The following is an 18,847-nucleotide window of genomic DNA, read 5'->3' on the forward strand; positions in this document are numbered from 1 at the left end:
CTACGTGTGCAGTAAACATTTTGTCACAATTAAGTCAAATATCCAAATGTCATTTTTATATATTATATTTCCTGTCGCTGATGACGTTCCCCTCCAGGGGGCGTAGTTCTCCGTGTAATATAGCATGTGCCGCTCTGTCTCAATGGCCTGTATCCACTTTTGTGTCCTTAAACACTTGTTTTTTGGGTCAACAGCTTATAAACACTTTTTTGGCTCGTTTGCATATAAGCTTTTTAGATCTTGTTCTGGTTTATGTTTTTTTGTCTCAATGCTCACTCCTCGTGAAGTATTGTTTGCCACGGCTGCAATTCTGAGCAGAAATTTGTGATTGTCCTCCCATGTATTGATCTTGCTTGGATTATTGATCACTGTTGTCTTGCTGCTTGCCTGTAACCGATTATCCCTGTTACTTGTGATTGTTTTCTGTCTGCCCTGACCGTTTGCCACTGACACTGTGGTTTATACTTTAGATTCGACCCACATCTGCCTGTACTGCGAACTTGCTGCTTGTCAATAAACTGCAAATGGATCACGATCAACCAATTCAGCGTTAAAATACTGTTCGGTCATTATTAAATAACTACACAGGGACAAATGAGCAACACTATTAGCATTCTAGTAACTACCAACTAACAAGAAACACTGATTAATGAATTAGTAAGTAATGATGTCCAGTCGAATGTGATAATTCACTATTAGCTAATCAGGAATTACTATTTTTTCATAACTCCCAGAGGTCAACTAAGAACTACTATGGGTGTTGGAAGCAAAAAAATGTGAGTGGGTCCTCTCCCAGAAAATGTTACTGTAGATGCTATTTGCATTAAGTTCAAATATCCCACCTTGTTAACTAAGGCTGCATTTACACTGCAGGTCTTGATGCACAATTCCGATTTGGTGACTATATCCAATTTTTTTGACGACCCGCTTACATCATCTTTTAAAAAGCGACCTGTATCCGATATTTGCATTTACACTTTACACTGGCGAAACAGCCCAAGACGTTCTTAACCGGTCAAAGGAAGTAAAACAGCGTGATATGCGATGGGCGCAGACAAAATGATTGCACAATATTTTGCTGTCTGGACTGTTCCACACATCTTTAAAGGTCGGCAAAACATCTCTCTCCTAAGGCAGAGAAAAAGAGGAGAGCCCTTGACGGGGTTGCCAGGTTTTCACAACAAAACCCGCCCAATTTCAACTCAAAACTGTGTTAAAGTAGCCCAATTCCGCATGAAAACCTCGGACTTGTCAACACTGGATCGCAGTTCGTGTCCACCTGAGTTGACGTCATTCGCCTCCGTCCTTTTTTCAATGACGCACGACTCGCATTTACTGAGGGATATCCGGTTTGACCGCTTACATGGTAGACGCTAATGCACGCATCCGAATCATATCGGATTTATTACCACATATGAGTGAGGCCTGAATCCGATCTGAGGATATCGGAATTCATGCGTTTTTTACTGCTTACACATTCACATGTCATATCCGATCGACACATGAGAGGAAAAAATCGGAATTGGGTCACTTGAACCATGCAGTGTAAATGGGGCCTAGATGACTGATTAGACCAGACAAAATTGGGGAAGACACTAAATCATTAACAGTGACAATAGTTTAAAGCCAAGTGGCAACCTCCTCCAGTTTCTCTTGTAAGCCCGCCCAAATCGTCCCAATTGAGGCTAATGATTGGAGGGTGAAGGTCTCCTGCACGTTCGCTATTTTCAGTTGGGCAAAGGGATTTAATTCCATTTTCTCTTTATCTGAATCAATTTTATTATGACCTCAAATTTAGTTTAGAATGCCAACTGGTTATTTGGTAATTTATATTTAATAGTTAACACACATTTAAATATTCTGTTTAACCATTTGTTGAAATTATACCCATTCATAATTTACTAGAGATAGTTACTAATAGTTAGACTGTTACACTGATTGACCGATATATCAGATTCCCGATATTTTTCCCGATATTTAAGCATTTTCCCATGATCGGGTATCGGTTTTGTAATATCGGATTTCCCGATAAATGGCGCCATCTTGTGGACGTTTTGAGAATTGCATACAAGCGCGCCATTAACGGACTGTCTGAGGGGAGATGAGTCAACAACGGTGTTCAAAGGTAAAATAACCTGCATCCCTTAATTAATAAACTTTGTTTGACATAACATTAATGCACAATTGAGATATGCACAAATAAGATGTTATGAGATGATATTATATAGTTTAAACTTGGCACTGTAGAGACGACTCACTGACAGAGTCGTCAGGTAATCCGTTATGTCACAATAAAGACGTAACTTCACATGAATGAAACAAAACAGCCATGAATGAGAGCATGTTGGAAGTAAAAGCACAGAATTTCTTTCTTTCTGTGCGTTTATGCTCAGTTGCATTCAGCCGTTCACTCACCGAGTTGTTGCTCCAGCATATATGCTAACGTTACCGTAGGCTATGTAGGCTAAACAACACCAACTCGTTTAAAACTCCTTAAATTATATTAACGTCTGCTATATAACATTTATATAGTAAACATCTTATTAATTACAGCTCCGTGAAAATGAATTATTAGGCATCATAGCTATTACAATTCCAGAGAATATTCAATCTTTAGTCTATTAAACACATAAACCTTTTAAAACTGTAGTTTAAAATGAATGCTTATATTTATGCTCATAGTTATGGGGATTTGATAGACTCAACTCTCATTTATGTTCTCCATTTGAAAATATTAGACTTTATATATGTATTTTGCCTGTTGTTAATATGGCTGCATTTATAAATAAAAAGTTGAAACCGCATTGTTAAAAAGACTGCACTGTATTTAAAAAAAAAGCAAATTTTTTCAAACTATTTATTGATGTAGATGTCTTTTGTTCTGTATGTAAGGGAGTGAAACCGCAAAAATTACAATGTTTAAAAAGCGCAGTTAAGTGCTGTTGCTTTTTAATTGTAAAAAAACAGAAATAACACAATAAATAAATATCGGTTCTATATATCGGGTTATCGGCACATGAACATCCAAATAATCAGTATCGCTATCGGTTATAAAAAAACAATATCGGTCAATCACTAATTACTAATTCCAGAGTAAATCAGAATAAATAATTTATTAACAGTCGGGTAAATGTATAGAGCAATTACATGATCAATTTAAAGATAATCCATACATAACATCAAATACTCTAGAGTTAAGAATAAAATATGGATACCTGACTTCAGAAAACTACATAATGCTGAGTGTCTGGAAACACTCAACGTTTACTGGCTAACCCATATAAAGATTTGGCCTTGATTGCTTTGCAACATCACTGTACACCCTAATGTTGTCTTTATTTAAACTAAATATTACTAGTTTAGTCCAAAAACTCAAAAATATAAGTTAGTATAACTTATTAACCTACCAAATACATAAACTTAAGATTTCAAGTTGAATGAACTCAAAATCATAATTAATCATAAAAATAGCTCAATCTGGTCTTGCTTTGATGTGATTGGCCATGCAAGGAGTTCTGTCTGGCAACAAGAACTAATTCACTGATTGGAGGACATTTACAAAAGGCGGTCCTTTTCTGTTGCTGATTCAAATTAAGATGGAGACTTTTTCATTGTGTGCAATCTTAAAATTGGTAAGTAAAAATGTATAAGTTACTAAAAGTAATAATATGTGAACTAACTTATAACTAACCAGATTGACTTTTAGGGGTGTGCATTGGCACTGCCTTCACGATTCGATTCGATTACGATTCACCAGGTAACGATTCGATTCAATTCGATTCTACGATGCATTGTGATGCATCAAAATTCTACTGCACACAAAGCAAATTTTTCATCAGTTATGAGGCAATACAAGCAGATATTAAACAACAGATTGTATTGGCTGCTATGTGTCTCCTGTATCTTTGACATAAAAGTTATTAAATAAAATAAAATGTAATTAAATAAAATGCAATTAACCCTTAAATGCATGACTGTTTCACCAAACATTCTTACATATTCAGGTCGTTAGCGACCCAGATCTATATTTAACATGGATAGACCTCTACCTGTCGTGATAATATATAAAACTCCTGATTTTAGAGTAACAGCTACAGAAGAATAAAATAAAACCTATTTCGTTACCTTTTGGAGCTTGGAAGGATTCAGTTTGAGCAGATGTTTAATACCATCATCATATGACCTCGTCAGAGCTCGTTTACCAGTATATTCAGCATCTGACTCATATTCGCGATCTCCAGCATATTCTCCAAACTCATTTTCAACGTCTTCAAAATCAATATTTTGCTCACTGACAGCTTCATGACCACATCCATCATCAAGAGACAGTGACACTAACATATGCTTGTGTTTAGTACTTGCTCTCTGCAGTAAATCACTGAGCCATTTCAAGTTTTGCAGATTATAATTATTGTTTCGTTTTCTGTCAGAGGTAACTATGAGTGAAACGTCACTTAATCATTGGGTATCAGACATTGCCACCTTGTGGAATAAAGGTGAATTGCGCCCGGAACCGGAAGTATTTGAAACTTCACAACTTTATCGTCCGCCAGAAAATAAACAGTGACATAATCGATTATGGCACTTTGCCGCATCGATGCTGAATCGTTCATGCCCCGCATCGCGATGCATCGCCGAATCGATTATTGTTGACACCCCTATTGACTTTATTTCTGTTTAGTTTCGTTGGAAGTCACCATGATGGAGATCAGTGTTTGCTTTAGTTGGGCTCTTGCCCCTTGACTATGTAATATTAATAGTTCTCTGGCTGCTTTGTGTTTGTGAGGCACATTTGTTAAGGAACAAAGAGTCAAGAGAAAATATCATCAAGTGATGCTGTTTATTCATTGATGATGTTAAAATCATAATGTATTGGCAGAATCCCTGATCTCATTGTAGAGTCTAATCCTCTGGTTGTCAAAGTAGTTATTAATAGTTTTGTAATATTAATCAAAATACCAATGAGATTCTTTACTCTTGTTGTAAAGAAAAAATTTTGTGCACAAAATGTTTAAATCTACAGCCTTAGTTAGACATGCACACACATCAAGAATTTGTGTATGAATCTCTACAACAGTGAGCACCAAGTTAAGTGAACTTAAATATACAAGTTTTGGGAGACTCCATTACTCAATTGAATTGAGGGAACAAGTTTACTTAAATCAATTGAGTTCAGTCAACTTATTAGGGTTTTCAGTGATCTCTTTAAATACCCAGACAAAGATGCAAAACTCTTTCAAATGTAAGCATGAGTTGACAATGGGAATTTGCATTAATCAAGTCCTATAGACCTGTATTGACGGCAGGAGGTAGAGAACATTTGGCCGGAGACGCGTCCATCACACATTAAGCAAAATATCTCTAAACTCTTAAAGCATTGACAATATTTTGGTTTACTTCTGTGGGGATGAGATCTCTGTACCAATCACACTGAGACATTTATATGACACCAAACATGTATAATGTATAGTATTTGTTCATATTAAACTGTATAGTTTTTGGGTGAATTTTTTTGTGATCTCAGCGTGAAAGGAAGTCTGGGGAGAGGGGGTCAATAGAGAAAGATGTAGGGGAGCGCGGGGCACAACCTAACGTGGGGTTAGTTGTAACGCACGGTTTAACCCGTTCCACACATGCCAAGATGACGAAACTTTGTGTATTTACTAGTTGCCATATCAAAAAAAAAAAAAAAATAGCGCCTTAAAAAATCTTTGGAAGATATTAGAACATTCATTTTACCATAGCAAAAGTACATTCGGTAAAATAGCAAAAATTAAATAATATATTAATATATGACGCGAGCCGCGGTTTAAATCTCGGTCGCGCAGGTGGGGTGTGTTAACTGCGTTACAGTGAGCCCCTATTAGAACTATGATATTATATTCTATAGTTTTATGAATTATTTTGAGAAACCGTGAGGTAAGGGTAAATAATGACTGAGAGTCTATGTTCAGAAATTATTCATTATTATTCTGTTTTTAACTATGCTGTATAGCTGTATTAGCAACGTGTTTGTTGTCAAAATCAAAAATGTGTGTGTGTTTTTTATGATATAAAAAAATGCCATTCTTTTATTTCCAAAAGTTAATAATTGTATTTTATTGAAAAAATATTTTAGTTTGTTTAGGATCTTTTTTTTTTAATTATATCAGATAGCATTTTAATCTGTCAGTTGCTTATGTTATAATGTACCCCACCTATGGGGCATGTTGTCACACTTCACTTCCATTCTTTCTGGGTAAATCAATAAAAAAGTATACACTGTATTAATGAAACAAAACCACATAATTGTGCTAGACGTGTGCAATTAATGTGAGGAAAAATAAATACTCTAAACCCCAAGTGGATTTACACAAACTGAGACAGTCAGAAAGCGTTAGATTGTGGCCTGCTCTCCCCTAGATTAGGTGATACTGAGGTGAGACTTACGTCTCGAATGATGCGGGAGAGACAGTTCAGATGTTAATCCAGAAAGTGTCTTTTGTCTTCTTGGTGAGTAATCTTTCCTTAACATCTGCTAGTTAATTTCAGCTTTACACTCTTGAAGCCGATACGGAAGGAACTTAAACTGCAGTTCATCGTCTGGCCACTAGAGCGGCTCCAGAAGGAGCAGAATCTCATTGAGCCTCGTGTTAAAATGCCCAACTTTACAGCAGAAAAACACATGTTTACAGTCTGGGACAAATTTTGGTTTTGGTCTATACGGCTAATTTTGCCCTTCATGACGACTGTGAGGAGGGGAATGTTTTTATAACTCATTCGTTTACATTATATAATTTGTTAAAGTTCTGCATAATTAAGGGCGTGGCCACTTTGAGTGACAGGTGGATTGCCGTTTGTCTGCTGTCTGTTAGTCATCATGTGACCTAAGCTCCGCCCACGTCTCGCAACGGCTGACTTTAAACTTCAAAAACTCTTCAGAAACCTATAGGTGACGTCACGGACACTGCGTCCATTAGAGATGGTAAAAGTGAGTTGGTCCAATATCATTGGTCTTATAAAGTGGGTGTCCCGCACACATACAATGGTTCCAACGCTGATGCATGTACAGGTTCATAATTAACATGAATAATATAATGTAAAATTAATTCTAAGATGAAGGTCATCATAATCCTGAAAAATTTGGTAAAACTTAAATAATTACTATTGCAATTATTTAAGTATTACCAAATTTTTCAGGAGACATAATAACATTCTTACTAACTCTCTCTCTAAGTACTGAAGTCATTGTAAGCTTTTGAGGTTTTTGTAAGGTTTTTTAGTTGTAAACTTACTTTTGAGAAAGAAATGCAGAAATGAGTGGAAAAAACTGCGGAAGTTAGATTCATGCTGACACCTCAAATCTACTGACTATAAGTTTAACTATTTTTTATTATCTATGGATAAACCTGTGTGCTCCCGCTGTGGTTAATTTCTGTGTCTATAGTGGATTTCACACTGTACAGCAATTGTTTCCAGGATTAAGTGTCGGGGATTTTCTCGTATAAATATTGTATATAAATGCGTTTGTCACCTGAGTTTGTATTTTTCTGTGGGTTTGCGTTAGAATTTGAATGCCCCCTATCAGTGCTGTCCTGACAGTGAATGTTAATCCTCTCTGACTAATTTAACCAGTCATTTATTACATGGGACCAGAACAGAAGCAGCTGAAGCCATAAAAACACATTTAAAACTCACCATCCAGACGCCAGAAACACAAACAGAACAAAACAGTCCAAAACATCTTCAGCGGTTTCAGTCCACAAATATGAGAAGACAAACTCTTCAAAACTGCTTCAGTAATAAAATGACAGACGTGCTGATGTGAAGCTGCTCTGAGGTGAAATGATGTGAAACGCCACCGTCAGCTAAAATAACTGCACATCTATAAGTGTTAATGCGTGTGATCATCTATAGCTCTTAATTTCTGATTATTCACACGCTGAACATTGTCACTTTGAGTTCCAGTAAGCATCAACTTCCTCTAGATCAGAGGTGGACAAACTTTGTACAACAAAGGGCCAAAAATCAAACTTGATTGAAGTCTGTAAGCCAAAAGTAAAAGTTGTATCATGTCAAAATTATATATACACTGTCAAAAATTATTGCTGTTTTTTGTTGGTTTAACTTAAAAAAGTAAGTAACCTGGTTGCCTTAAAATTGTGAGTTTATTGAAATAAAAAATTGAGTTGATACAATGAAGGGAATTTGTTTTATAAATAGAAACTCAAAAAAATTTTGTATCTGAACCACATAAAACATTTGATAAATCATAAAAAATAGCACTATTTGGCATGTTTCACTGCGTCATCAGGTATAAAACACACACAATTACCCAATATGCTTACAAAATCTTTTAATAATATTTTAATAAAGGTTGTGGTATCTCAAAAAATGTTCATTGTATTAACTCAAAATTTTATTTTCACTGAACTCAAAATGTTAAGGCAACCAGGTAACTTTTTTACTAAATAATTTTTTACAGTGTAGCCTATATATGTGTGTATGTATATATGTGTATATGTATGTGTGTGTGTGTGTGTGTGTATATATATATATATATATATATAGAGAGAGAGAGAGAGAGAGAGAGAGAGAGAGTATATATATATATATTATACATAAAGGGGTGCGAAACACAGCAGGCAGTTGGTCAGGACTGAATGAGGTTCTTAACCTACCCATCACACACACACTGCCCCTAAACCTACCCATCACAAGAAACATTCTGCATTTTCACATTTTCAAAAAAAAAAAAATAGTATGTTTATAAATCCATTTCTAGGAACTAGAAAGCAGCTGACGTGTTCTTCACCCTCCTGCATGTACTAACATGTTCCTTTTCTCTGAAGATGTTGCAGTGTCCAAATACAGCCTGGCCTTTTGCACACACACACACACACACACACACACACACACACACACACATATATATATAAAGTAGTTACCTTTGGTTCCCCTGATTTATGATTTCATATATTTAAAAGATTAAGGGTGCGTTCACACTTGTCATGTTTGGTTGGATTAAACCGAACCCTGCTGCGATTGCTCGTTTAGTGCGGTTCATTTGAACATATGTGAACGCTGCCATCCGAACCCTGGTGCACACCAAACAAGCGGACTGAGACCGCTAAAAAGATGGGTCTCGGTCCGCTTCCAAACCAACTCTGGTGCGGTTTCGACTGATTTATGAACGCTACACGGAACAAAGACACATAAACGGACCAAAAATCCAGACGTAATGTCACAAGATGCGACGCATAATCAGCTGATTGGATGACGCGGAGAGATCGGTGTATCCAAAATGAGTAACGTTAACGTTAGAGGGCAAACGTAGAGCAACAAGGAAGTGCCTCATCCATATTTGGTCCGATGAGCATGTTTCGAAAATGCTAGAAAAAACACACAAAAAGCAAACCTGGTTCTTCTCATGAAAAGACCTGTTGCCCATTAGACGGTACAGACGACAAAAGAGACAACGTCTCTTTTCTGCACAATGGAGGAAATCCAGCTGCTGAATGTTTTGAACATTTTATGAGCTCTTCATGAGTTCTCAGCGGGTAATAATAATGCCACGCAAAAAATGATGGTGTTTAATTCAGCACACATCATATAAGCCGACCAATCAGGTTGTGACCGTCTCCCTGAGCCTTTGGTTCGGTAACTTAAGGTTCACTGTTAAAAATGCCAGTGTGAACGCTAAGCGGACCAGGACTATATGTTTTGTTTTTTGGTCCGGACCAAACGAACCGAACTAACCGAACTACAAGTGTGAACGCACCATAAGAAATTTGCCTAAAGCTGCAGTCTGTAAGTTTTGCCTCTGTGTCACCATCTCTGTTTGAAACCTGCAATTGCATTTATTTAAGGAGATATCATCTGTATATGAGTTGTGCATCAGCTCCTTATCATTTAAGAGATAAATAGATCTTTCCCGATAAGGTAATATTAAGCATCATTGTCTGCCTCATCACCTCTCTTACACGAGAGCGTGCATTATACATCAGAAGCACAGGCCATTACACAGCACTGGCATATAACAACTTCCCTTGACCACTAGCCTCCATCAGCCTTTAACACTCTCAGAGGCTGGTTTCTTACACTTCATTTCTAAGTTTGTCTTTCGCTTACGCTTGTCCAACCGCTCTCACGCAGACAGCTCTAACCACAGAAAATAGCATAAAGTGCAGGACATACAGTGGCACACAGGTTACAGTAAAATAGTTATAAAAAGGAATTAAGAGAATACAAAGATGATACAACGTGCATAAGAAATAAAAATCCTGAATCACTAAATTCAGAGCGCCGCAGTCTGGTATGGGATAGATTGAGAGACAAGTTTATGCTTTTACACTAGAAAAGGCAAGTGTATTTATACAGCACATTTCATACAATGGCAATTCAAAGTGCTTTACATAGAAATGAATTAAAATAGTGATTACATATGCATGAGAAATAAGAATACCATGTGTAAGAATTAAAAAAAAAGGATAATTAAAATAGTTGTAAAAAGTAAAAATAAAATGGTGATAAATAGATCCCTATCTGCCTGATTCTCTAAATTCAGTACTCCTATCTAAGATGGAAGAGATGGAACAGGTTCGCAAGGTCTCCTGCACCCAGTTTTTCAAAAGTTTTGGATTTTGGATAACGGATTGGATCAAATCTTAAAAATGTGTTTTTCAAAAGAAAAAACGGATTACATAATCAGATTAGATCACGTAATCCAATCTTGGTTTTGATCTGGATCAAACCTTTAGTTTGGGTTTTTCAGAACTTTTTTGTAGGATTTGGATCATTTTGACCCAAAAAATCTGGATTAAACTGTGTAGTTATTTTTTCCTTTTGTCACCCAAGGACACGAAGTAAGAGAGTGATTGGTACTCACGTCACCGCTGACGTTGTGATTTTGGATCACACGTCACTTAAGGTGTGGTTATGAGTACATCAGATGACCACCTTCCCACCTGTTAGTTTGGGACACTAGTCAAGGCCTTTTACCTTGGCTGTATGAGAACACTCCGAACAGGAGGCTGCCCAGTCATTTATAATGAATGTAAAGGGGGGGGGGGGGGGGGGTGATACATTTGTTATGTATCAAACAAATAAACAAAAGATTATTTGTTATTAACTAGCACCAGTTATATTACATGTAATGTAAATTAGAAAATCATATACTGATAATATACAACAATGCCAAGGTCTCTAGAAAGAGGTATGGTTCAGTGATATTTACGTTCCATGTGGTTGAGTAAGCAGTCCGGTGATGACTTCTTCCACTGGTTTTGCTGGGAGACAATGCAGTGAAGAAAGGAGCTGGAATGAAGATCATGAACATGAAGATCTGTGGGATGCTGATCTCCTGGGGCACCAAAGGGTCCTAAAATCTGAAACACGCAGATGAGGCCCTGAAGTAGTTGCAGAAGGTCCTTAACCTGGAACACGCAGACGAAGGAACCTTGAAGTGAAGGTTTGCTCTCCTGAGCTTAACTTTGTTGCAGATGTGTGTCTTCTGGCTCTTTGGACCAGACACTCAGAAGTTGGTCAATCTGCTCTGGTCTCTTTAGCATGGAGACTCGGGACGTGCTGTAGCCGTCTCACTGGACTAAAACTCTGAAAGTAGTGTTGGTAAATGTCTCTTTCCTCACAGGCTGGAGACTCAGAACATTGTCGTATCTCTCACTGCCTCACAAGCTGTAGATTCAGATCCTCGGATCTTGTGTTGTCTCTCTGGTTAAACCAGAGGCTCAGAACTTGGTTGCTCTGTCACAGTCTAATCTTCAGCGGACAGACTCAGAACTTGGTTGGACTGTTTGTCACTGGTGTGGAGACTCCGAACAAGGAGTGTCTATTGAAAGGGGACCTTTATCCTTTTCCGAATAGTAGGAGATTGCAATTTGGCGCTTCTCCATTCCAGTGCTGCCTATTGGCTGCTGGCATCAGAGGTGGCACACAGTGTGGCCCACCCTTCTTTCCCCTGTGGAACTCATTTTCATACTGTACACAGTTAGAAGTCTTTAAAGTGTCTTTAAAGTTCATCAATGCATTTCTCACTTTCCAAACCACCATCAGAATACCCTTTGCAATACAGTCCCTGACAAAAGTCTTGTCGCTTGTGTACAAATTGACCTAAAGTGCCGCTGAAATATATTTCTAATCAAGATTTTTTTACAAGAAATGGCTCGTTTTAATCCCACCAGCTTTTGTGATAATGTTTCAGTGAAAAACTAAACTTTCAAAAAGGATTCTAATATTCACAGCTTGGTAAAGCCCATTGAGTCAATCTTTGCAAAGACATAAGCGTTGTCGCCTTGTCATATGAGCTCCACCTTTGACTAATAATGGATCAATTAGGTCTCAAGTGTGTATAAAAAGAACCCCAGTACGCTAGACCTTCACATCAACTGCAACTAGACCTCTGCAAACATGCCTAAGATTCACCCAGAGACTAAAGTTTTGATTATCAAGAGGCTGAAGACCAGATCCACTGCTGATGTGGCAGACACCTTCAATGTGTCTCAGCGTCAAGTACAGAGGATAAAAAAAAGATTTGAAGAGACAGGAGACGTTTTTGACAAGCCCAGGTCAGGCAGACCCCGCAAGACAACTGCTCGAGAGGACCGTTTGTTGGCTCGAAAATCCAAGGCCAGCCCATTTTCCACTGCAGCAGAGCTCCACGAGACCTGGTCACCTGAAGTCCCTGTGTCAACCAGAACAGTTTGTCGGATTCTGTCTCGAAATGGCCTCCATGGTCGAATCAGTGCCCAAAAGCTAGCACTAAACAAAAGACAATTGAAAAACCGTGTGGCATTGGCCAAGGCCCACAGACTGCTAAAAGGATGGACGCTGGAAAAGTGGCAGAAGGTGGATTTTTTCAGATGAATCTTCTGTTGAATTACACCACAGTCGCCGCAAATATTGCAGGAGACCTACTGGTGCCCGAATGGATCCGAGATTCACCCAGAAAACAGTGGAGTTTGGTGGCGGAAAAATCATGGTCTGGGGTTACATCCAGTATGGCGGTGTGCGAGAGATCTGCAGGGTGGAAGGCAACATCAATAGTCTAAAATACCAAGAAATCTTAGCTACCTCTTATATTCCCAACCATAAAAGAGGCCAAATTCTGCAGCAGGACGGTGCTCCATCGCATACTTCAATCTCCACATCAAAGTTCCTCAAGGCGAAGAAGATCAAGATGCTCCAGGGTTGGCCAGCCCAGTCACCAGACATGAACATCATTGAGCATATGTGGGGTAGGATGAAAGAGGACGCATGGAAGACGAAACCAAAGAATATTGATGAACTCTGGGAGGCATGCAAGACTGCTTTCTTAGCTATTCCTGATGACTTCATCAATAAATTGTATGAATCCTTGCCAAACCGCATGGATGCAGTCCTTCAAGCTCATGGAAGTCATACAAGATATTAAATTTGGATCTCACAGGACCACAACTTAATTTGCTGACATATTTTTGTATTTGCTGTAAATTTGTTCAATTTCTGTATAGGCGACAAAACTTTTGTCTTGCCAAAATTTGACCTTTCCGTTTTGATTAAATTATAAATATTTTTTCTGTGAACATTATTTATTTCAGTGCATTAAACATCATTTGGGAGGGTTTTAGCTTTTCATATGAGCTATTTCTAACACCAATTAATTAATTAAAATTCAGGTTAATATCAGGTATTTCTAGAAAATAGATAAGCGACAAGACTTTTGTCAGGGACTGTATACTAAACAAATAGACACATGATGGAAAAAGATTGAACTGTCATGCATTCATTCATTTGTTCATTACTTATTTCTCACACTCCAGGAAAGCTTGATAAATTAAACCTGTTCTAGCTGATCATCATTTGTCTGGCTATCTCCAGACCAAGCTCAGTTTAAGATTGAACATTGGTCTGGAGAGTCTGCTCTGTATTTTCTACTGCACGAGGCGTGAACAACGAGCATTATTCGAAAAAACGTACTGCTTCAAATAAAATCATTATCTTATGTCTAATTAGATTTAGTTTGTTACTGTTGTGCCGAGTGAGAAATTTACATTAAAAATGTAAGATATGTTTGCAAAAGTGTAATATGTTATAGTAATAAATATTTCTATGATAAAGGTATGATGAGCAATATGCCAAGACAGCTGTTTTCATGAAAATGTAAGAACTGGTTTTACTTCTAAGACAAAAGCTGAGATCCAACGCCCTGCAATAAAGCAATAAAACGACTAATCAGGAGAGAAGATCTCACAGAAAGAGTGGGACTGTCCTGCTCTTCTCCCCTCTCCTCTTTCCCTGATTCAAGTTACAGAATGCAAATATACTGCAGATGATGTATTTCGTGTATATATTGTTTCATGTTTGGTGTCTTTTTAAAGGTCTCAGTGTGATTCGTAAATTGGTCTCAATTTCATTTAAGTCAAACGCATGGCACTAAGCATGATGGGCAATCTGATTTCTGACTGTCGCTGTTATTAATAAGTTGCAGTTCCCGTGTTTATTGTTCCAATTACACTTTTTGTTATGAGTAAGCATGTGCGACTCAAAAGTAAAATAGTTCACTCTGTAATCCTCTATTATAACATCTGGCTAATTTGTAATATAATTAATTAATTAATTTCGCGAGCGACTCCGTGTCCCATGGAGGAACGAATATTTGAAGATGAGATACTAAGAGAAATCAACAATGTAAATTAAATCACAACTAAAATTATGATCAGCTGTTAACTAACAAACATAACATATTGAACGAAGTCACATAGAATTGGAGTCAGATCAAAAATATTAATGGAGTCAAATTTAAAATTTGATATGAATAAATGAAGTGCTTTTAACAGAAATGCTGAAGTCTTACCCGCAGAAGTCCTTCGACCAGGCCGTTAGAGTCCGTCCTTGGGCTGACGGATGGACCTTACACCTGGCATGTGTACTGCACCGTTTAGAGTCTGTTTCGGTGATCTGGTGTACGCAGATATTTCTTAAAATGAGGGTGAAAAAAAGATCGGATTGGGAAAGTTCTGGCTTCGTGTGGACGGGCCTGAGGCTGTCATGAGTTAGGTTTGACTCTCCCTCTGCTATTGCAATCAGCACGCTCCCTGATTGAGACCGCGCCTGTTCCTCTTTGTGTTCGTTTTTCGGGCTATTTCATGAGTTCAAGGCTGCAACATACTCCACAACAACAGAGAAAAAAGTTCTCGCTCTCAGGCCTGCGAGAACAAAATGATGTAATTTTGTTCTGGCAGTCCTGGTTTGGGAGTTCTCGCAGCTTGTTCTCGACACATCGTCTGAGCAGAACGTTTTTCTTGCGGGTGTCCGAGAACTATCGTGTGATTGGTCAGACATTTAAAGAGGGAGGGATTAATGCGGAGAAACACAGATGATCGGCACCTGCTTTTCTCGTGAAGTATGAATGTACTGCAAGAATCAACTTTGTTCTTGTTCTTGCCACTTCGAGAAAACAAACATTTTTTTTTTGTCCTTGCAGAGTATTTTTCAAGCTTCACACTTACATCAAATAAAAAAGAGTAAAGATAATGCGTATTTGGTGTGCTGTCCAGGGGAGAGACCCAGAGTACCCCCATCCCATAATCTGAATGTGCTCCTCTCGAAATTAGTTAATAAAACTTCACTTAGTGCCAACCTGCCTTTGGCTTCTTTGCCAGATTATTGTTGTGTGTCTCGCTCATGTTCACGTCTCTTTGCTCTACACCTTTGCTAGAACCCGTTTGCCTTGTCGAGTCTGGTCGGATCTGTATTGTTGTGTTGGTCTCTCCTGTTTTCTGTCCAGTCTCCTGCTGTACGTGAGTTGACCTTCTGGAAGCGTTCTGTGATTTTGTGTGTATTGACCGGGGCTGTTTCGCTCGCCACTGCCTACCCGCTACGAGCACAAGACATCCGTCGATTACTAAAGACGTTCTCCTTTGTTTGACTCTATGCTCCAGTTCTGGATCACCTTTTCCTGTGATCGGCAGTCAACCTTAGTTGCTTTGTGTCTGAATAAACATTACTGTTCTGCACCTTTGCATTTAGATCCTCTTTAAACCTTTAGATGGTTTAAATTAATCTGTAAGCACTACAGTAATATACATAAACTAGTATTGGTTATAGTGAAAATTAATACATTTTAGTTTTACCCAGCAAACATACATTACATGTACATTTATTCACCACATTAATAAGTAATGTGTATATATGGTTTCCAAAATACAAAAAATAATTTAATAATTAAAGCTGCGAGCAGCGATGACGGGCCCAAGCCGGGGGCACCGCCACCCCGGTGGCATCAGCTTAACTGTGCACAGCAGGCCAATAGGCATTTAATATGGGAAAAAATAAATAAAGGGACTATGTCAAAGTCAATTGAATTCACCTCATTAACTGCAGCAACTGGTGCTGCTATGACCAGGAACCACAACACTCACATCTCTGAGATCAATTACATTTTATTCTTTAATTTTATGTCAGATGATGTCAAATGTCAATTTCAAATGAGTGCAGAATACTGTCCAAATTCGAGAGCACTGTGGCTTTGTATGGGTGACCAGGCAGTCTGAATTCAGCTTTTTACAGTTCACCCCCCTTAATTTTTGCCATTTCATTCATATCTAGAATCAACCTGTATGCAATAACACTCAGCCTTTATATTTGTTGTTTATGTTATTTCCTATCAAGATAATATTCTAATATTATGTGTAATACATGTGTCTATTGTATTGTTATAGTTTGTTTGTAAATAAAATTAAAAAAAAAAAATTAAAAAAAAAAGAAGAATACTGTCCAAATGCTGAAGTTGTATTATCCTTACACTTCTCTTAAAAATAAATTAAGCCAAATCACAGACCGCAACAATGATTTTAATATCAGTGTCAGGTAAGAGTAATATGCGTGCATATAATTTATGGAAGTTTATTATAAACAGGCACTTTAATAAGATCATGTGAAATTAACTTTTTTTATCCATTTGAATTCTATCAATAAATAATTAGTTTAAAGAGGTGTCATACGTGATCTTTGCAAACACAGCACATGACCTTCTTTAAAGCCCATGTTATAGAAAACAATTAAAAGTATTAGGATATCACTTTCAATTATGTGCAAATATATTTTTTGCAGCTCAAAATTTTGTAAGTTCAGAAGACCAGTATTTAATTAAAGATATAATATATGTTTTAGTTTTTTACTTATTTTTCACAATAAAGTGATAGATATTTGTGATAGCCTATGATATGAAAGGGTTAAATTATGAAAACACAAGAGAAAAGGTGACACACACACAGAGTGAGAGAGACCCCCTCCACACACACACACACACACACAGTGATCCTAAGAGAGGGAGAGGGAGGGGGGAGGGGGAATGACAGACACAAAATCTAAACAGTGAGAGAACATTGTTTTTATTTCACTGTCTGAAAACACTGTTTTGCAATAACAACAATAGTTTTATCTTCAAAACAGTGTTCCCTAGGACATATCCAACCTGGTTACTAAATAAGGCTACACTTCCAACTTCTGGTTATTCTATATACCGGTAGCTCATTGGTTATCATTTTTGTCCTTAAACATTAATCTTCTCATTTTTAAGTTACACACACCAATTACTTTTTGTTGAAAAAGACAATTAAATGTGTTTTTTCCTTTGTTAGTAATTTTTTTTAAATATTTATATGTTTTATTAATAATTATTTGTATTAACACAATTATTTAACTAATTATATAAAACAATATTGTCAATGCCCTACAAATAAACTGGTTTTATACATTTATTTTTTTATTCAAACCCAGAATAATATGTTTTATCATTTAATGCAGGCCAAAGCACAGCATTGAGAGGTAATCTTTTTAGCCCACACGCACACACACACACACACACACACACACACACACACACACACACACACACACACACACACACACACACACACACACACACACACACACACACACTCATGTCTGGTTCACTATCTTTCTGGGGATTCATAGACGTAATGGTTTTTATGCTTTACAAACCATATATTCTGTCCTCCTGCCCCTACCCCTAAACCTACCCATTTCACAAAACTTTCTGCATTTTTACATTTTCAAAATAACTCATTCTGTATGATTTATAAGCTTTTGTACCCATTGGGACCTCAATTTAGGCCCCTACAGTGACATGTGTCCCCATGAGTCTGTGTGCATTCAGGTTGAAGTCCCCACCAGGCTAGAACAACACACACACACACACACACACACACACACACACACACACACACACACACACACACACACACACACACACACAGTAGTAATGCTGAAGTATGCTGCAGGCAACTCAAATCAGCTCAGCCCATCCCCCCATCCACAACACCCCCCTTCACCCCCCCGCCCCTGCCCCTCACACACACACACACACACACACACACACACACACACACACACACACACACACACACACACACACACACACACACACACACACTCATGTCTGGTTCACTATCTTTTTCTGGGGACTCACCATAGATGTAATGGTTTTTATGCTGTACAAACCATATATTCTGTCCTCATACACTGCTCCTACCCCTAAACCTACCCATCACACAACTTTCTGCATTTTCACCTTTTCAAAGTAACTCATTCTGTTTGATTTATAAGCTTTTGTACCCATTGGGAAGTCCCCATGAGTCTGTGTGCATTCAGGTTTAAGTCCCCACCAGGTTAGAAAACCATTCACACACACAAACAGAGGCAAGGTTTTTTGCTTGAAAACTTATACAATATTGCCCTCTACTGGACATTTAAGGGAGAGCATGTGTTGAAAAAAACAAACAAAAAAAAAACAGTGTGCTATATAGAATAACCAGCAGGTGGGAGTATAGCCTTATTTATGATCCAG

The 18,847-nt window shown here is 37.8% G+C and overlaps 1 protein-coding gene across 1 annotated transcript in view; it reads right to left on the minus strand.

Moving 5' to 3' along the window:
- The window catches only part of LOC137075884 (carcinoembryonic antigen-related cell adhesion molecule 20-like), a 53,167-nt gene extending 45,444 nt beyond the window's left edge, over positions 1 to 7,723 (minus strand). The window contains exon 1 of the mRNA XM_067444835.1: positions 7,678 to 7,723. Within this exon, the coding sequence (XP_067300936.1) occupies positions 7,678 to 7,723 (46 nt within the window). The remainder of the gene's footprint in view (positions 1 to 7,677) is intronic.
- Between the last annotated feature and the right edge of the window lie 11,124 nt (positions 7,724 to 18,847).

Source organism: Pseudorasbora parva, chromosome 5 (genome assembly GCF_024679245.1).
Source record: "Pseudorasbora parva isolate DD20220531a chromosome 5, ASM2467924v1, whole genome shotgun sequence".
Taxonomy (NCBI): Eukaryota; Metazoa; Chordata; class Actinopteri; order Cypriniformes; family Gobionidae; genus Pseudorasbora; species Pseudorasbora parva.